The sequence below is a fragment of the Rhamphochromis longiceps genome, linkage group LG7 (genome assembly GCF_057381845.1).
Source record: "Rhamphochromis longiceps isolate RC_006_pf linkage group LG7, R_longiceps_female_GT1.1, whole genome shotgun sequence".
Lineage (NCBI taxonomy): Eukaryota > Metazoa > Chordata > Actinopteri > Cichliformes > Cichlidae > Rhamphochromis > Rhamphochromis longiceps.
The window spans coordinates 41328660-41349845 of NC_140563.1; the positions used below are offsets into that span (position 1 = coordinate 41328660).

At 39.2% G+C, this 21186-nt stretch overlaps 2 protein-coding genes across 2 annotated transcripts in view; one reads left to right on the top strand and one right to left on the bottom strand.

The window, feature by feature from the left end:
• The first annotated feature begins 5919 nt into the window (after window positions 1-5919).
• On the top strand, window positions 5920-6882 carry rln1 (relaxin 1). The gene is made up of 2 exons (XM_085411235.1): window positions 5920-6115; window positions 6521-6882. Exons 1-2 carry the CDS (start codon window positions 5920-5922, stop codon window positions 6880-6882), a joined length of 558 nt encoding a protein of 185 aa, XP_085267361.1.
• A 1029-nt stretch (window positions 6883-7911) lies between these two features.
• The window catches only part of jak2a (Janus kinase 2a), a 43268-nt gene continuing 29993 nt past the window's right edge, over window positions 7912-21186 (bottom strand). Inside the window, exons 10-24 of the mRNA XM_085413668.1 lie at window positions 20663-20849; window positions 18957-19081; window positions 16395-16529; window positions 16205-16292; window positions 15395-15522; window positions 15071-15209; window positions 14707-14858; window positions 14261-14411; window positions 14015-14148; window positions 12434-12623; window positions 11318-11442; window positions 11040-11212; window positions 10229-10346; window positions 9854-9967; window positions 7912-9405 (exon numbers count right to left, since the gene is read on the bottom strand). Coding sequence (XP_085269794.1) covers window positions 9298-9405; window positions 9854-9967; window positions 10229-10346; window positions 11040-11212; window positions 11318-11442; window positions 12434-12623; window positions 14015-14148; window positions 14261-14411; window positions 14707-14858; window positions 15071-15209; window positions 15395-15522; window positions 16205-16292; window positions 16395-16529; window positions 18957-19081; window positions 20663-20849 — 2067 coding nt within the window. The 3' untranslated portion in view covers window positions 7912-9297. The remainder of the gene's footprint in view (window positions 9406-9853; window positions 9968-10228; window positions 10347-11039; window positions 11213-11317; window positions 11443-12433; window positions 12624-14014; window positions 14149-14260; window positions 14412-14706; window positions 14859-15070; window positions 15210-15394; window positions 15523-16204; window positions 16293-16394; window positions 16530-18956; window positions 19082-20662; window positions 20850-21186) is intronic.

Below are 21186 nucleotides of genomic sequence, written 5' to 3' on the forward strand. Positions count from 1 at the left end.
CGGCTCATTTCTTCTTTTCACATCATCTTAACTTCATTTTTCCAGTGACTGTCTCATAATCAGATTCCGATGCTTGTCCAAGCTCACCAAAATAAAATCTAGTGGTTATCCTTTTCAATATTCCCACCAATAGACATGATGTTTGTCTAGTTTGAATCACATATGTATAATAACAGATCCTGGGCACTAACCCCATTTGGCAGTTATTGGTTCACGGTCATTCTGCGCAAACTGAAAATATAAAGAGATGCAGAATATTTTACATAGTCCCTGAAGGTTTTTGATGTAGACTTATATATGACTGGATATAAAACCTCAGGACTTATTTGGCAGCTGAAATTTAAACATAGCTGTTTCTACCGACAAAGTTCAGAAGGTCGGCTGATAATTTTATAGTATTTATGCTATTTTTCTATTTTTTCCATTGAAATATTCAATGGTACACAGATTTTCAGGCATATTGAGTGGAATAATCTGAAATGGGCATGACTGAAATGCAGACTTTCAGCTTTAATTCAAGGGGTGTAATAAAAGTGCATTGCATGAACTGCATAGGAATCATAGCCATTATTATACACAGTCCCATATAAGAATCGTGTGAAATGATAAGTATGCACCTTATGTTTCTCATGTGATATTTTGCTCATATAGATGAATTTACACAACTAATGTCAAACTCCTGACTCAGGAGAAAAGAGAAAAGATGAGCAACAACCAGTTATTCAATTAAACTTTATTCACAATGCAGCCATGTTGAGGTGTGTGTGTGTGTGTGTGTGTGTGTGTGTGTGTGTGTGTGTGTGTGTGTGTGTGTGGTGTTTGTGTGTGTGGGGGGGGGGGGGGGTGACAGCTGGGAGTAATCAAACATGATGAGAGCAAGGGGAAGCAAAACTGAAAACATCAACATAGGACACAGACTGTCAAAGTAAAGCAGGAAACATAACACAGAGACAGGAACTTGATGGGGGACTAGGCTTTACAAAGGTAAGATGAGTTCAAATTAAACCAATTAACAGTTAAAATCAATACCATGTTAACTTAACAAACTTTGTCAGAATTGATTTAAACCCAGATGTTATGTTATATAATCTGTAAAAGTGCAAAACAAACAAACCCGGGATAGTACATGTTTGCCTGTTACAGAATACATGTGAGATATGGCGAAATCAAAACAAGAATGTCAACTAAGAATATGGACAAATGGTGTTCTCACCCACTTTGTCACAGGACCATTATTCCAGCCATACAACTGATCATCGGTTTTCCGCTGATGACTTGTTGCCAGGACAGAGAACATTTCTCCTGCTTACTGTCAAGCTCTTAAGGAAGACTAACTGATTATGCTTGCATTTCTTCATCCTGCTTGATAAGTTAAACACATTTTAATCTGGGAGTTGGTCAATATGTAGCCAACTCCCTTACAAATGCTGTTAAACTGGCTCTGACTTGTTCACAAAGAGGCTGCTACTCTGTATATCATCCTGGCTGATTTGGGGATTTATTACTTTTGTTCGATAGAACCATACAGACGTGACTGCATCAGATTTCTTTTATTTGTAGCTTTGTAGTAAACATATGTTCACTTTAGTTATTGTTTAATGAATCGTCTTAGTATTAAATGAAATGTTAAGTTGACTTACACAATAGACATTACTCTTTGAACTGGTTTTGAATCGGGATCCGTAATGAACGTTTTGGCTCTCACCACCTTCTACTTTTTTGTAAACCCAAGTCCTGGGGGCTCTAACAGAGGACATTGTGTGCTCATATGGTAGAAATATACAGTGGTTTGAAAAAAGGTCTCCTGGAGAAAAGTTTTATGATCAGACGAACAAACATTACCCTATTTGGCCACAATGACACGAGGGGTGTTTGGATAAACCTGAGACTTTCATACCTGAGAACACTTTCAAGCATGGTCATGGTAGCATCGTGCTCTAGAGCTGTTTTGCTGCCCTTAGTACCTGTACATTATGAAAGTGGATGGAGGAATGAAAAAGGACTATCTCCAAATTCTTTAATTTCACTTGAAGTTAACAGCTAGGCACTAGACATTGGTTTTAAAATGGATAAAGCAGGCTAATATTAAGTTTCTGGAATGGCCTTCCTAAAGTCATGACGTATTTACATTTTTGAAAATTTGTGCACTACGCTTACAAGCTGGGTCTATGCCATGAAACTAAAGAGTTCTGTCTAAAACCTCTGTTCCCTGAAGGAGAGGAACGAGGTACAACACATAAATATGGAATATAACAGCCCCCCATCTGTCCTGGAAACCTCTATTCACGCCTTTAAGGCAAATGACCTTTGATGACGTTTACACAGCCCCGCCTGCACATATACACCCTGTCATCACAGTCATCAATCAGTTTGATAGCTGATGAATAACAATTTGTTTCAAAAAGTGTAACACAGACTCTTTGCCTTTATTTTATATGGACCTATCAAGCTAACTGAGTAGTTACCATCTGTAGTCATCCTGTTTTCTGTTTTCTGTGGAGACCTTGAGAAGGGACATCATGTCTCTGATTAACAAAGCCAGGCTTTCTTTGTATTAGCTGTCTTTGCAAAACGCGGAACCTCTTTAACCCAGCCCCTGTGATTCACACACTGAGCATGCTCACATAATTTGACTCTTCCTCTGCACAAAATGGATTGATTGAGCACCACCTACTCAAATCAGACATTATCATAGGAGCAGTACAAAAATTATTTTAAAAAAATATATCCAGTACTTTTGTTGTTCTGCAAATAAAACAGAGTTATTCTGGAGACCCTCGATAATCAGAATCAGAATCAGAATCAGAATCAGAAAGGGTTTTATTGCCAAATGTTGAGCAGGTTTACAACATTAGGAAATTGCTGCGATAACTCTGTGATTTGATGATCACAAACACAAGGTAAAAAAATAAACTCGACACATTGCCTCAGATTCATTGTTACACTCTCCCACAGCCTAATAAACATGTGGAAACTGCAACAGTTTGTCACTCAACAAAAGTGAAATGAATTGCACTGAATGATGGATGTTCTCTAATCTGTGTTCACAGTAATGACAAAACCTGATAGCAGATTAGGAATAATCATAAAATATTTGTTTAGTTAAGGTAAAAAAAAAATATATATATATATATATATATATATATATATATATATATATATATATATATATATATATAATGTATAATATAAATTAACATAATAAAGACACTAATGAGGTGAAGTGTATTTCCGAGGTCATTCAACAACCAAGGAGCCCTGACAGCAAAAGCTCGGTCGCCTGCTGGTGGGAACAGTGTATCTGCCTGAGAATATGATACGTATTGGTTGGTAAGAGAACAGCAGTTTGAGGAGTTGTTTTCCATTTCCACCGACGTATTAATTCAGCTCCAGTGACACATCTCCACAAATATCAGGACAGATACACACAATTATTTGGCAAAAATGAGCCGAAAATGAAATTCAAACTAGTTTTTTCTGTGACATATCAAATCTGTCAAACTATGCTTTTTTCATCATCACTGAGGTCACGCCGCTTTCCTGTTCATCTTTGACACCCGCACTTTTTGAGAATAAAGGCCTTTTTAGACGAGAATGTCACTCAGTCGTGCTCTGCAGCGATTGTTATGCTGCGCACGTGTTTGTGTGCGTGCAGATGTGAGACCGTGTCACATGAGGAACGGCAGACAAAAGAGTCGTGTGGCTGAGGTTCATCAGCGCGGACGCAGGGTTTGTGACACTGGACTGACCGTCTCTTTTTCCCTTTCACCCTCTGTCTGTCTCACACCTTTCATATCTCCAGCTTATGGTGAAAACAAAGACTAACCTTTATTTTTTAGGCCAGTGCCGATATCGGCATTTAAATGTTTTATAAGAATAAAAAAATTTGTTATAAAGTACAATGAAGCTACTGTAAAGGCAGTGTCCATACTTTATTTAGCTTTAAAGGCCTGCTATGCCTGATGACGTTATCTGCTTTTTTTCTTCTACGTTTGTGTGTGGCAGTGAAGTTTTCAAATATTATCGCTCCTAGTTCACAGCGGTCACAGTGGGCATCACTGCAGGGTGAGATTGTAACACCTCGCAGATGTCAGATGATCTGACACACACAGACACACACACACCTGCAAAGTGTGAAACTTACTGAGTCGAATCTTCACAACATTTTTATTGAATTAATCACCCGTTGATGTCATATACTGACCTTTACCAGAGCAGGTCAGTATATGACATTTTTTAAGTGTTAGACAAAGCAGACGCATAAAGTTTAGGTTACAGTCTTGCTAAAAGAATGCCACAAGTCATCTACAGGTGGCATTTAAATGGCTTTTAAGCTTTTAGCATTTTATGTTTTGCAGTATTTATGTTGTTGTTTTTCCATTTCATTCAACTTTGAATAATTTTCAGTCTTGTGCTCTTATTTATCTTTTTATCGCTTGCTGACAGTTAATTATTGTCTTCTCGTTATCACTGTTTTTCTTTAGGGCCATTAAAAGAAAAAACTATTTTTCCAATATGCTTCCTGCTTGGATTCCAGGTTGACAGCACCTAGGGAACATTTGTCTAAAGAATGACAAATAAGGCTACAAAAAAAACAGAGACTCTCATCTCAAATTTTCTCTTCCAGTAGTGCTTGTCCTCCACCTGCTTCCTTCTTTTCATTCTTGCCTCTTTTTTTCTTCTTTTTTTTTTTTACATCAGTTTTAATTTCCATGCATGCTTAAAATCTGCAAACTGAGGAAATTAAGAACATTTAGGACATTTCTGTGCACTAAAAATAGCTTACTATTGATCTATAAGAAGGCTGAATGAGTTACCCAAAGATTTACTCTTAGCTGTAATAAATAAGCTTTTCTCATATGTTTTATTCACATCAGTGTTTGCATCCAGGTTAAATCACATTTCCATAATAGAAATGGTAAATGAAATCTCTAGCTGCTAGTACTGAATGACAGCGTAAATGCATCCATAACCAGAAAAACCAAATATAATCAGATTTAAATTAAAGATGAGCCCAAGTAAAATCAAACATCGCCTCGACACCACTATTTGTGATGATTTAGAGATCTAACCCGTTAATTAACATTAAGTATGAAAAAGAAAGAAAAAATAAAAATCAATAAATGAAGATGGTAATTACAACCCATTAAATGTGTTTTTTATGATATTTTTAGGGAAGGCAGAAAAAGAAACAGTAGCATAGAGTGGAAGTTTAAAAAAATCTAAGCTTTAAATTCAATATCTGTCATTTTTATCTTGTTTATTTTAACTTGTCCTGTTTTCTGTATTGTATACAAATAAAGTAAAACAAACAAAATAGCCGTGAATTCGGTAAAAGATATTTAAAGGACTTCAGTATCTCAGTTTCTCTCTTGCAGCAAAGGTACCCCCTGAATGCAATGCTGCAAAGTCAATAACCTACCTCGTTTTGTTTTGTTTTTTAATTATGTTAGTATCAGCCTAAAGCACTTACAATCTTACAAGACACCAAATGTTTTCAGTGCTTTTATAAAGTTTTCCGATAATAATTGCTGCCTATGTTAAACATTTGTCTTCTGTAATAATGTGTGAGTAATGAGTGCATACTCAAACTTGATATTACTGCACAAGAGAAATAACTCCACGTACGTCATCGTCATCAATCCGAAAGACGATGACGCGTGTGAGAGGAAGGGAGGCAGGTTGTTGGGTGAACTAGTGTCTAGGGCTATATAAGGTCCACTCCCAAAGAGCGAAGAAGAAAAGAACACAAAGCAGACTGATAGAAGCAGCTTTCCCAGTTTGAGAGTCTGCAAGAGCATATTCCTGACAGAGAAACAAGGAAGCGAGCGGGATCTGCAGCACACATCAGACCGGAGCCCAGCTGACTCCCACCTGTGCACCTCAAACCAGGCAGTTTAATTTCAGGACAGGTGAGCAATGCTCTGGAGACTGACTCTCGCCGTGGCTGTGGTGTGTGTTGGCAGCATGTGCAGCTGTGAGAATGCTGATGTGATGAACAGACTGATCGTACCGAGGGACTATGGGGTGAAACTGTGTGGGAGAGAGTTCATCAGAGCGGTCATCTTCACCTGTGGTGGCTCCCGGTGGAGACGGTCCACGGAGGGAGACTTGGGTGAGTTAATGCTGCTACACTTTCACTAATTGTTTCATTTGTGTGCACTAATTAAATGTATGCAGACGTGTTTAAAACTACAGTGAATGGTGGAGATCTGCGAAGAGTGTGAGGTATTTATTTATCATTAAGACCAAAGATGCTCCACAGGTGGAGGACTATGAAAGACTTCCTGTTAAATTTTGACCTATGGCACTTTGGAATGAGTTCAGGCTGTTTTCATTAGTTGATGATGCCTGATACATGTATAGCACGACAGTTCAGCACCACAGTCGGCTCCTTTTAGTGAATACTCTCCATTATTCTCCTATTTTCTTTGTCTTTTCTGGCCTACAGTACACTTTCCTGCACTAATTTCCTGATTGCATTTGAGGTCGCTGATCTTTTTTTTTTTTCTATCTCTAGATCTGTTCCCGTGGAGTTCCCTCCCTGATGTTAAAGTGGAGGAGAGCCAGCACACCTGGCAACGTGATGCAGACCTCGCAGAAAACCACTCTCCTCTCCGCACTGCCTCCTCTTACTCCCTGGCAGACCTCTTGGCTCTTTACGGGTCCACAGGTGACAGACAGCAGCAGCAGCCACCGCTGAGTCTTCCCGCCCCTCTGGGGGACTCCCATCTGTCCACAGCTGCAGGTGAGCAAGACGGGACCCCGGGTTCAGCTGACTGGATCCTACCAAGCAAGAAGAAGAGGAACTTTTCACTTGGTGTGGCAGGGATGTGCTGTAACCAGGGCTGCACCAAGAATGATATTGGACGCTTGTGCTGAGGCAGGAAGCAGGGTGGGTGGGTGATGGCACGAGCTCGATCATGGAGCCATTATGATGAGCAGTAATGGACAGTGTACAGAAAACGTCTGGTGTTGATTAAGCTGTTCCCACTCGTGCTGTAGTGTACAAGAAAAACATTCCCCCAGCTTCACATCGTCTTCATTCTCCTCTCTCCTTTGTTTAATCCATCTGTACGTATTATATGTTATCTTTGTCAATAAATTTTAAATACTGTAATATATGACATATTGAGCAGCATCAGATTTTTTTCTGTCTATATTTTGGCCTGTCGACTCTCAGACCACATTCATGAAATGCATTCATACTAACACTGGACAGTATTGTACATTAATGTCATTTAGGAGGCCGGGAACTTATTGCTGGCCTTGTTCACAGCATTAAAACACCCTGATGATTTTCTCTAAACAGCCCGAGGATAATACTCCACAGGAGCAGGGTTTTTGTCCTTTTAACACTGTTGCACCCACCTAAACCCATTCAGCCTCAATAAAATAAACATAAAAATATCTCAACTCTTGCTGGCAATCATGGAGTTTACACATTAACTTCACATTAAAAAACGCTCTTAGATGGAGCTACGGCTACTGTATGACTTGTCTACTAAAAAAGCACAAACACCTGACATATATAAACTTCACATCTTCAGATATTCACATGTAAACCAGCAGAGCACAGTTTAAATGGCAGCTTTTTCTTAACCCTGTCTGAAACAAACTACAATTAAAAACAAATAAGGAAAAAGAAACACCAGTTGAATTTTTGGAGCTTTTTATGAAAATCTTTGGATACAAAATGATACACACTTCACAGAGGAATCATATTTGATATACATACATCACAATAATACTGGTATGGAAAAAGATAACTCCCAAATGTTTTGCAATTTAAAAAAAAAAAAACAGAATAAACTGACAATCGTCAAGTATCATGAAAGAAATATTCAGGGTGCCTAATAGGAGGTTAAAACACAGGAGAACGCACACACATTTAAAGTGTACACTGTCTCATTGCTAATAATACATTTATTTGAGTTTCACACCAGAAAACGACTTGAAAAGAGAGCATTTGGGATTAAAAACAAAGAGAAAAGAGTCTGTCTTCCACAAACATTCACCGACAGTCTTAAACCTAAAAAGAAATCATGTAACACACAAGCTGGATCTTTAAATAGGTGTCGAAGTATAAAACGAAGACGTGACCACAAAATCGAATCAGTTTTCCTAATAAAAAGCACGACTGGCAACAAGTCTCCTGCAGAAAATAAAGGCACTTCCCATCATTACTTTCCCTCCAGGTGCAAAAAAAATCAACTTTACATCACTTTACATATCTACAAACTGCACAAGCTTAAAACTTCATACCCTATTATTAAAACACAACTGTTTATTAATAAAGGTTTCACAAAGTAATGGCTGCTTTTCACTGAAACAAAAATTACACTGAGTTTATGATAGTTTGCGGGTTTTTTCCCAATGCCTTGTGAAATTTTAACTCTGACCTCAATGAAATAGCATAACCTGCCCCTTATAAACAAGGAGGCGGCTCATTCCTTCAGTCACCTCACAGGTTCTCAGCACAGACACATTCAAAACTGTCACTTCCACTGTAGAAGCAGAAATCTCGTAAAGATCGCGATGGCGGGTCCCGTCCTTACAGACATGGATAAAAACCCTAAAAAAAATCGATATGGGCATCGGCAGGAAGAAATCTGCTCATTCAAGTAGAGCTGCTCATGAGCACGTGCACTGGGGTTCAGCTCTGGTGATTTACGCCCAGTGATGTGAAGACTGCAGAGCCTTTGTTCCCTCATAGTCTCTTTGCTTATGCAAAAAAAGACTTTCCTGCTTATTTTACATCTTTAAAGGTACACAGTAACTGCTGCTTGTTGGTGCTTGTTCTTTTCACATTCTTGGAAAAAATACTGACTATCACACTGAAACTTTTTATCGCCTCTCTCGACGTTTAAAACGCAACACGTGCAAACACATCAAAGAAAACAATTGGTCCCAGGGTGAAATCTTCCTGAAAGCACCGGAAGTGTAGTGTACTCATTCATCAGTTCATGTGAATACTTCATGCGACCATAGGAAGAAGACTGACATCACTTATAGGCAGCCTCGCTTCTGTCAGTCTGCCCCAGAGCAGCTGTGGCTACAACTGTAGCTTGCCTCCACCAGTGTGTGAATGGGTGGATGACTGGGTGTGTAAAGTGCTTTGGGTCCCTAGGGGGGGGACTAGTAAAAGCGCTATACAAATACAGGCCATTTACCATTTACCATCACTTCAACTCCAAACTGCAGTAAATCAGATGCTTTGTTGTTTTGCTCAGGTCGGAGAGGACTGACTCACGCGAGTCAACGCCTAAAGGTCAAAGGTTCACGGATCGATGCTCCTCATCTTTCTTCGCTATCTCGTACAGTCTCCACACTATGGATTAATGTCTTGAAAGTAGGCCGCAGTTTAGGGTCATTGCTCCAGCACTCCATCATAATCTTGTGAATCTGGGGAGGCATCAGGACAGCATTATTTACACAGTTCTAAGAAAACAAAAGAGATTAAGTGTTACTAATGAAGCCTTCTGTAAGAACCCAGCAGTTTTAGGGGTGAGCTATGGAAGCTAAAAGCTCCAACACACTACCAGCAATGTGTATCTAATAAAATGGCTGTTGAACACAAGCTAAACTGTGTGTGCATCTTACTCAAAGCTTCATTTTACACGGTCATCTGGGTTAGTTCAGTGTTGTTGAGATATATGATTTTCATCTTAGCTGATCTTAATCCTCTCAGGATCACTGAGGACTATGTTTAATAGGTTCTTTACTCCACATGAATTTCTTATGTGAGACTCACGTTGTTAAACATCATAAGCAAGTTATATCTCTGTTGTCTTTGAACCACAAGACATTTTACCAAAACAATGAGCAGCTTATGGTGAAGAAAGTAACAGACCTGTGTAGGACACTTATTAGGAGCAGGCAGCCTATAGCCATTTCTCAGGAGGTCAATCAAATGGTAGACAATCATCTGGCCCTGCTTCTCATTGCCCATTTTATTCATAAAGACCTAAAACAGAAGAAAATTCATTTGGTCTGGTTAAGAAGAAGCAGTATGTTTCAAATAACATGAAAGAAAAATGAAGTGGTTCCTGTTTTTGAGTACATCACGCAGAGAGGAGTGCTCAATCAACTGATTCTTTAAGCCACGCTGCAGCCTAATTACAGTGAGTTGTTTTCCAAATCAACTGAGCAATTGAGACAAGTGACCAAGAAATTAAAAGTAAAATGAGGGAAACACTTAGCAGAACTAGAAAAAAAAACACAGTACCACTGGTGGGCTGCAGTTCTTGTCGCTGTAAGTGAAGAGTTCATAGAGGACGACCCCAAAACTCCAGACGTCTGAAGCCACAGAGAACTTGCTCTCTGTCAGCGACTCAGGAGCGTACCTGCAAGACACCGCAGCACATTCAAGACTCAAGCATATATATAATGCAATCCATACACAGATTGCATATAAAAGACGGACATTATACCAAATTTAAAGCCATTATACCAAATTTAAAGCCTCAACTTGATGTTGCTAGAAACAGAAACCGAGGACACTGCAGGCTCAAATCAAAAGCTCAAACCAATCAAAAAGTAGCCAAACCATAGAGATTCTCTGATCTTGTCTTTTACTCCAGTTAATTTCCAAAGTTAATATCACAATATGATGTTAAACTTTAAATAAAGACCATTAAACCACGAGCAAAATGTTTATTGAGGTCATACAGGAGGAGCAGTAGTGTTGTTTTCTCATAGAGTTCTATACAATCAGACTTGATTCTGCGTCGCCCCCAGCTGGTAGTTATCGGGAAAAAAACTATGTTCAATTAAGGCAGATCGGAAAGTCACATCCATAAAAACATTTTTTAAAAACACAGCTGTCTATTAAACGCAATCAAACGGAGATGAAGTTCTGACCGAAGACCATTTAAAGTGGATGCATAAAAACGAGTTCTAATCTTTGCCTCCGTGTGGATCATGATTTTACTTAATTGCGAATTTTTAAATCTCACAACTGTTAGAGTATTTAAAGAAAGGAAGTAACAGCTAGTAAAAGCAAAAGATATTAAGATAGGATTAAGCGTGGTCCTCACCAGAAGATGGGGCTTTCCCCAGGCTCTCTGACAGTGTAGTAGTCTTTGTCCTGAGGAAGCACCTTGGTCAGACCAAAGTCACCGATCTTAACCCTCATCTCGCTCTCCACCAGAATATTTCTTGTGGCCAGATCTCTGTGAATGTAACGCTTAGTGCCAAGGTAGTCCATTCCCTGGAAGGAATTCATGTGTTACACCAAATGCATATATTTTGCAGCAGCTCCGAGAAGAACTGTGAAGAAGCGTTTTGCAAGAATCTCTGTATAGCACTGTGTTACCTTGCAAATCTGTGACGCGTAGTGCAACAGTTTCTTGGAATCAAATCTGTCCTTGTGTTTGATGAGATAATCTCTCAAACTGCCATAGGGGAGATATTCCATGATCAACCGTAGGTTTCTTCGTCCTGCAGAAAAAAGGGAGTTGAGTTCGCTACTAGAGAAAGAGAATACGATGTGAGCGGTGGAGCGGAGGCCTCGCCTAAAGTGGGTTTTCTGAGCTAATTCAGATTTATTTGTTTCATTGGGCATGGTCACTGACGCCCCAGGCAGCAAATGTGTGGAAAACAGCATAATGCATTAGAAAATGTGCCGGGGTGGGAATATTAAATCAAGAAACAAGCAGCTCACGGAAGTTTGCATTAAATAAAAGAGAAAAAAAAGAAAAAAGTGAATCTCTCGTCTTGACATTATTAAGGAAAATTACATAACATAAATATACAAAAGAAACAATATTTTATACCAAAACAGCAACATTTACTAACTTTAATTATAAGCTGAAATAGGACCAACAGCATTTAATGTTTTTACTGTAATCCAGTTTATCCAAGTCATAGGAGATGACGAGCAATACAAGTTCAAGTGCACAGTAATGTGAAAAAGCACACGGCTGATTTCTGTAAGTTTTTGCCTACAATATTTGTCAAACTTAAAAAACCACATGATCAAACACTTTTTGATATTACACAACAATAACCTGAGTAAAGACAAAAAGCAGCTTTTAAATAATGATTTCAATGATTATGGAAGAAAAGCTATCCAACAGTACCAGGTCCTGTGTGGAAATATTTATTAATTAATTAAATAACCACATCTTTTGGAACACTGAGAAGATGAATTGAGGTTGGCTGAAACAGCTCAAAAAGCAACACGTCCCTTAAAAACAGCTACGAAACAAAACCACTGACGTCTATCGATGTTGAAATGGATCAGTGGTGGACCTCGCCAGGACTGTCATACTTATCAAAATTACTCCAAGAGTGCACGGTTATCTTTGTCTAATATTTACATTTGTTGGATGATCTGAAACATTTAAGTGTGACGAATAAAATCTAAGAAATCAGAAAGTGGTTACTTAATGTTTCACAGCACCATAGAGATCAAACAATGTGCTCATACCTGCACTGTAGCACACTCCCTTGTATTTGACAATGTTTTCATGCTGAAGTGATTTAAGGATCTCAATTTCCCGCTCAAAGTCCCTGAGGTGCTCAGCTGTACTGTGCTGGAGTTTCTTCACAGCCACCACCTCCCCTGTGCTGTCCTGCAGCGGGTCGTACCTGCACATCTCCACACTGCCAAAGTTCCCCTGAAGTGTGAGATGAAACAGACAAGAAAAACACATTTTAAAAGAGAAATGCTATCATTTCCATTTATAATAAATAATTAGCACATAATAGTATTTTTGGATCTTCACCAATGGAAACAAGGAAATGATGAGCCGGTGGAAAAATAATAATTGACTATAAAAGCTGTTTAGAAATGATTTTGTTTATATACATTACATTTCTAATGACATGAAAAAGTTACTGTATTTTTCAGTCAGGTAAGTCAAACTTCACTCAACTCATTCTTCTTGCTTCCTCCACTTCTGTACCATTGATTCAGTAATGTTGAATTCTCTCGCAGCTGCTCTATTCCCATGTTGTTGCAGTATATTAATGACTAACCTCGTATTGCGGATGGATAATCTCTGTTGTTCTCCTGACTGAAGTTTGGTCCGTTTATAGCATCATGCCATGCGATTGCATTTGTCGCTAACCATCAGGAATCCTCAAGTTAGCTTTTATCGAGTGGAAAAAAGTTAGCATTCATCCTCTAGCTTCACTGTGTTTATGTTATGCTAACATAGCTGTGTCGCTAGTGATCACGTAGCACATCATTATATACCAGCTAGTCCAATTTCAGTAACCCTACAAAAGTTACTGCTGTTTAGTTTCCTGTCTTCATTTATGTTGGAAGTGATAGCAGAGCTGTACCTTTTAATTCTTTCAGAAATCTCAGTCAGAACATGCTATATCATATTTAGGTGGAAACTAGTGAGCTAACATCCTGCTAACTTCTAACGCCATTAAATTTAATAAATTCTGTTTTCATGGATGCCTTGATGTTAAACTTAATCGTTACACCTCAGGTGATCATTTTATTAAAGATGAAAGAATTTAGACAGTGTTTAACTCTCAGTGATGCCGCAGTGTTCGTTTGACTTTGGGACCTGAAGGGATGGAGTTTTGGACCCAGATTACTCTACGAGACTCCTGACTACGGTAGCCGTAATGCTCCGGCAAGCCATTAAGCCGTGCGCCTTCATGGCTTAACAAAGTTGGTATGTTGGTATAGGATATTGTATTTGTTTTAAATGTTATATATTTATGTGGTATGTGTATTTTGACTTTTTTTGCCATGATGCTAGGTCTCTCTTGGAACTGAGATTTTTAATCTCAATGAGATTTTTTTTACCTGGATAAATAAAGGACTAACAAAAATAAAAAATGTTGTACTAATAGATTTTTGACAGATTTCTGCGCACTGTGTACCACAAAAAATCGGTTTGAGGTCAGTAAGCACAACCAGAATTCACACATAAGGCGCACTGCCAATTTTTAAGAAAATTAAAGGACTTTAAGTGAGCCTTATAGTGCGGAAATTACAGTAGTCAAACTCTAAAAATAAGTGATGTGTACATAGAGCATGTCTCACTTTGCCCAGCTGCTTGAGAAAAATGAGGTGCCGCTCCTCGAACTGTGACGGATCTTGGTTCTCAGAGGCCCACGGGAAGCCGAAGCCTCGTGCTCTGTTGGGCACCATGTCACTCTCCACCAGCAGCTCATAGTCTGCAACAAACGGCCGTGTCACTTTCAACAACATCTGGGTGAAATAACGAGCGTGCTGGAGTGATGCATGGTGGTCTTTCTCTGACACACATGACTCCATTCATGTTCCTACCTGGTGTGAAGAGACTGTTGAGATCTCGGATTATTGTTCTGAAGGAGGGCCGGTGTAAAGGCTCATAGTCCATACAGCTGTTTATCAGATTGGCCAGCTCTGTCCATTTAGGAGCCGGCAGCTGGTGTCTGTCCTCATAGAACAAGTTTTTCTACAGAACAGGAAAGAACAAAATTAAGTACCTGATTGTTCTTGTCTTGGAAAAGAAGACATGTTTTTAAAAGTTTAACATTTTAAACCTGTCTTTTCACAAAAGAAATTAGTGAGTTTCACATGTTCAGGAATATAAATGTATCTTTTTTGTAACAGACTGACCAGCCTCACATCTGTACAGCTAATTAGTTCAAATCTAAGCCGCTCTAATGAACCCGTTTATCTAATTATGTCTCAAAACCAAAGTTAAATATTTTACAAAATGTATCAATGCATGTTTGGTTTTTTTGGACCTTTGAGCTGTCCAGTGTGCTGAGAGGTTTGTCTCCTCCGCTGCAGATCTCCCAAAGCGTGGTCCCAAAGCTCCACTTGTCTGTAGCTAAACTCAGGTTTTGAGGGTTTTCAATGCACTCAGGAGGCACCCATGGGATACGCTCCACTAGCACTGCAGGTCAGACATGTAAAGAGATGCAGGAAAATACTAAATGTTGGAAATGCAGACCAAAGATGAAGAAAAGGGAAGCAAAAGGTGACTAAATTATGTCCTCGTAGGTATCTCTGACAATCACACCAAGGAAAAACCATGCAGTGAACATCATTCCAACATCACACAGGTGTGAGGTGCAAGCCTCGGGACCGCGATGTCGGCGTTCTCACCTTCTCTGGGCAGCACGGTGATGCTGATACCGGGGTCACTGAGCTTGATGAATGGAAGACTGCCTGTTTTCCGATCCTCCTCTCGAATCAGAAGGACATTCTTGGCACAAACATTCCCATGAATGACGTTTTTATCCTCCTGTGTTCAGTTACAATAGGGACAACATAAATATCAACGTAGCATTAGGAAAGTCCCAATGAAAGGTTCATTTCCATGTTGGTTTCTTTTTTCCCTTCATTTCAAAATGTGTAAATGTGTCCATAATCTTTACATTTAAAAAGAAATCTGTATGGGTCACACAGCATTAAGTTGGTAAGTCTTACCAGATAGTGCATAGCCCAGGACAGCTGTTTGGCCACTTCCAGCTTCCAGGTGATGTTAACACAGCCTTTGTTCTTCTTCAGGTAAGTGTCCAGTGAACCAAATTTACCGTACTCCTGCACCATCATGTCTGACCGGGAGATTGAGATTAGATCGTTTCACTTACTCATCTGTTTATTTACTTCTATCCATGAAGAAAATCTTTTCAACAAAGCTCTATGAAATGAAGCACTAAATTAACCAGTTTGTGGTTCACTGAAGATTGTGTTGAGTAGTAATACACATGTGCTTACCCAGAAGTCTTCCCCTGTTACCATGTAAAATTCTCAGAGATTACCTCTTGTAGTGATTTTGGGGTGTTTATATATATTTCATAAAACTGAACGGACATTTCTTCACTTAAACACTTCCCTCAGCCCACATGCACACACTTGACTTTTTGCATCCATTACATGTAAAAGAAGAAAGACTTTGACAACAGCTCCCAGATACACTACTTCACGTGTGTGCTGCTTTAAAGACTACAGTGGCCCCTTAGTGACCTGTTGATCCCAAGGGCTTAATCCAGTCTGAACGAAGGGTCAGAAACCTTCTGCCCTCTCTGTTTGATCGTCTCAGCTGCCCACAGGAACACAGTTTGACATTATTTGGTGCTCGTTTAATGTGTGAATGGTCTCTTTTTCTATTTTGGGAGCCTATTCCTCGTGGACCTACCACATGACTGGTATAATTAGTGTGTTGCTGCTCATTTTGTCTACATCTTAAATATCTTAAACCATCCAGTAAAGGTTGTGCTTGTGTTGTACACTTACTTTCATCTGCACAAACACACACGCCATAAGTGAGAAGTAAGTGTTTGTGGGAGAGCTGGCTCATTATGCTTGCAGCTTCAAAAAATGACTGCAAGGAAAAAAATGAGAGAAGAGAATTTAAATTTGAGTCCATGAACATGAGTAATCAATAAGATTAACAGTCACCTAAATTCTTCCTTAAGAAGCTAACCTCTGAATAGCTGCGATGTGCCTTGTCCAGAATCTTAATAACAACGTCCATCTGATGTGTCTCCCCATAGTCTCCAAGCTCCTTCCTCACACCGCAAAAGATCTTGGTGAACGTTCCTTGACCCAGACTCTCTTTCTGAAACACAGTTTTATTGGTTTATTGAAAAAAACCACATTGTTTAGTTGACTCTAAACAGTTCCCTAGGCAATGTCCTCTCCTCATAAACTCCTCAAAATATATTAGCTTGAATAGCAGGAGTCATACAGTCATGCAACCAAAACAGCCTATACAGCGAAATGCAGGGTTTTTTGTTTAGAGCAGTATTCTCAAAACTACAGACAAATACATAGTTTATCATCCAAAGTAAGACGCATGAAACAAAAAAGATGACAAACTTTGACTTTTAACATCCATCAGAGCCAATTCCTTTAGCATTTCTTAATGAAAACTCAAAGTTGCCACAGATGTTTATCCAAATCTTTACTCCTGCCTTTTTTTATTCGTAGTTAAAGCTGAGATCTTCTGGATTCTCTGAAGTGAAGAGTAACGAACTATATCAATACATTTCCAAGCCTCCACACATTCATCCTGGGAACTAAATGAAATATTATGGTCGTCTGGCTGAGCTGTGACCCAGGCAGTTAAACGTTATCGACCACCTGGATCCGATTTATTGAAGATCAGATATATTGGCAATATCATCAGGCCTTATCATTTCCAGGCAAATTGTCAGAACATAATATTTTTCTTCTGTAATGAAAGATAGAGTAATCTTTTGGGGTTTCAAGCGGTCTGCTAGCAAAGCTCTTAACTAACTTAATAAAAACATCAAGTGCAAATCAGAAAGTCAAAAAATACATTCAGTTTATACAGCCCTAAAAACTAAGCACACAACTTAGTTTCATAGGAAATAAGAGGTTAGCAGTCAGGTGCTGCTAATCAAATGCACTGCCCAGCACATCAGCACAAACACAAGCACAATACTGCAGGAGGAGTGTTTTGGATCCATAGACCCTTTGGTATATCAGAGAGTCATCTATCTGACAGTTAAAGCTTGGCTAAATAAACAGCCTGTAGTCGTGAGGTTTTCCTATGACAGTTCTGTCCAACAAAACTTTAAATGCTCAAATAAAATAAAAACAGAGACAGCAGATTGAGTCTTTTTGTTAACCGTATCTAGCATCCTGGCGGATCCCACAACAGTTCTCTTGCCTCTGGTGTTCTCACTCAAGTTTACATTCACAAAGGCTCCAGCCTTTAAAATACGAGATTATAAACAACAACAAAATAAACTATCACAGCTATGCAGATGACACACAAATATATATCACAATGTCACCAGGAGACCGAGGCCCTGTACAGGCTCTTGGTAAATGCATTGAGGAAATCAATGACTGGTTGTGCCACAATTTTCTCCAGCTAAACAAAAACAAAACTGAGGTAATAGTCTTTGGCGCCAAAGAAAAACGATTACAGGTCACCAGAGAACTTCAATCTATACATCTAAAAACCACAAACCAGGCGAGAAATTTGGGTGTAGTGATGGATGCAGACCTAAACTTAGAAAAACACATTAAGACAATAACAAAGTCAGCTTACTATCACCTCAAGAATATATCAAGGATAAAAGATCTGATGTCTCAACAGGACCTGGAAAAACTAGTCCATGCATTCATCTTTAGTAGGCTTGATTACTGTAACAGCATCTTTACAGGTCTACCTAAAAAATCAGTCAGACAACTACAGCTCATTCAGAACTCTGCTGCTCGAGTCCTCACTAAGACCAAAAAAGTGGACCACATCAGTCCAGCTCTGAGGTCCTTACACTGGCTGCCTGTCCGTCAGAGGATAGACTTTAAAGTTCTGATGCTGGTCTATAAAGCTCTGAATGGTTTAGGACCAAAATACATCAATGACCTCCTGACCCAGTATGAACCTTCCAGATCCCTCAGGTCATCTGGATCCGGTCTTTTATCAGTTCCCAGAGTCAGAACCAGACACGGAGAAGCTGCATTCAGCTTTTATGCTCCTTATATCTGGAACAAACTCCCAGAAAGCCTCAGATCAGCTGAAACACTCAGTTTATTTAAATCCAGGTTGAAGACTCACCTGTTCTCAGCTGCATTTGAATAAAGCACCAAATCCACACTTTAAGCTTAAATGTCAAAACTTACATTTAACTACTGATTTTATCTACTGTTCTGATTTTATCTGTTTTGATTTTATATACTGTTGTTTGTTTGTTTGTTTGTTAATTAGTTAGTTAGTTTATTTGCTTGTTTTAATCAATTTTAAATCATGCTTTTTATTTGTTCTTGTTTCTAATGTCTCTGTAAAGCACTTTGAATCACCTTGTTGTTGAATTGTGCTATACAAATAAACTTGCCTTGCCTTGCCTTGTTCAGAAGTCTTAAATCTAAATTATATCTCTTCAGGAGAAAGAAAAGAGGACTTTCAACACTGTTTGGTATTTCCAGTGTGTTTGAGAAACAGCATGTGCAATCCTGGCGTTTTCATGTCAAAGGAGAGGCTGAAGTTAGGAGCCAGAGAAGGTTTACTTACGATGATGAGATCCTCCTTTCGAATCTTGTGAAAGACCATCTGGCTGATGTTGTGTTTGTGGAGCGTGGGAGATATGGGCATCTCGGCCCCTTGATTGCTTCTACACACTAGCAGGTTGGACTTATCTGAAGAAAGGTAGAGATTAACAAGGTTCACACTACACCTGACCAAAACTAGACAATGACACTGATGACTCAAACTGTTAAATATTGAATTTGATCAGCAATTATAAACCTGGATTATTACATTCAGAATTCTTATCGTGGATATGAAACTTAAAGTTGTGTGTTTTTATATTTTTCACCATAAACCATAAATCAAAGTTTTGGTACCTAAAAACCTGGAATAGTTTACTGAATCATTAGCTTTCATCTCTAACTTCTCCACACACATATGTTTTGTTTTGTTTTTTATGAGGCGATAAAAACTTATTTTTGTTCCAATAAAAATGTCATTAATTTCTTTTCTTATATGCATGCAAAGCTAAATCATTATTGATACCATACTATCAGTAACCATTTCTTCGTAACACCAACACAGTACCTTTGTATGATCTGTTCTTTGGCTTATAGTCTAATCACATGCACCAATAAACACATTTTCTTAAGATGTTTTTAAAGTATCTAATAAAAGCAGAAGCTTTAAGATGATTAATTGACTGCAGCAGGGACACAAAGGATTTCACACATAAACAGTTACAAAATAACAGTAAACAATAAACAGTTACAAAATTAAAATAACAGTGACATAAAAGTGCCCAGAAATTCTGTGGAGTGCTAACATAGGATTCATCAGTGCCACTGAAACAGGATTTATGTCATGGTCCTGGGCCATGTTGGCCCAGTATTCTTAGTTTTCTTGTATGTTTGTATTTTGTTCCCTATTTAGGCCATGTTTCCTGAGTTGCCCTGTTGTGTTGTTCCCTAAGTGTTTTCCCTTCGTGGCTTTTACCCCCTGTGTGCCCCTCTGTGTATCTGTGAGCCCTCGTCTCTCCTTATGTTTTATTCCATGTTTCCCCAGCCCGTTATGTCTGTGTTTTCCCCGTGCTCTCTCTCCTCCTGTCTGAACCTCCGTACTTCCTGTTTGACTCTGCCCGTCTCCCGTCAGTGTTATGTTCACCCCGCCCTGTCTCGTTATGGTTATCTGTGTCAGCTGTGTTCCCCGTGTGTTCCCACTTTCCTCGTTAACCCTCTGTGTATTTCTGTCTGCGTCTCCCTCTGTTCGGCGTCGCGTTCTCCCTCATGCTGTGTGTGGTTCTCCCCGTGTCTTCTGGTATATGTTACAATTAGCTTTTCCCAGTTTAGTTTAGTTTTGTATTGCTTTGGTATCACTGCTTTCGTTTGTCACCTGTCAGCAATAAAGCTGCATTTTGAGTTTATCCCCTGAGTCCGTGAGTTTGCATTTTGGGTCCTCATCCTGCCTGCCACACAGCGACCATGACAATTTACAAGTTTGAGGATACTGGAAAACCACATTTTATTTGCTGATTTTATCACTGTCATCTAATGTTTCACAGCTAAACAACGCACGCTGCTCACTGTTTTCATAGCTTCATTAAATGTTAAAATGCTTTTATTTTTTAAAAAACTCAAAGCATGTGGAAATGCATTTTACTGTGCCTTCAATTCTGAAATGAGAAAATAGCTTGTATTTCACGTTTTCATTTTCGTTTTCATCACATACATGTTCTGGATGTGAACACTGACCTTTGTGGCTGGGTGGGCAGCACCTGATCAGCTGAAATGTGTACCCATCAGTGCGGAGCGCCTCCTTCTGGTAGCAATTCAGAAGTTCCCTGAGTGAACCAAAGCTCCTCTTGGCTCCACTTAGAATGTACTCTCCTGACTCCGTCTTTGTGATCTGACAGTGCTTATAGTCCACCATCGTTTCATACTGAAAATCAAAAGAAAAGTTTCCACAGCTGAGTTGTGCTGAATGTTACAAAGGATGCTCCTTGTGTCCCTTCCTTACTGCCGTTTCAGTCAGCCATACACGGTCTGAAAACTGGTCATTTTTACTTGTTTTAATCCTCCCTCAGTCATACAAACTTGAAACAGTCTAAGTTACACTTAAAGTCAAACACAGAACACACATCCAGTAAGTCACAGTATGGTGACCTGCTGGGAGATATAGACCGCCTGCAGCAAGTAGATACCAAACCTTATTGCTCCCTCTAGTGGCTGAAAATGTGATCAAAATCATGTGCAGATAGGTGTGTTTCCGGTTTTTG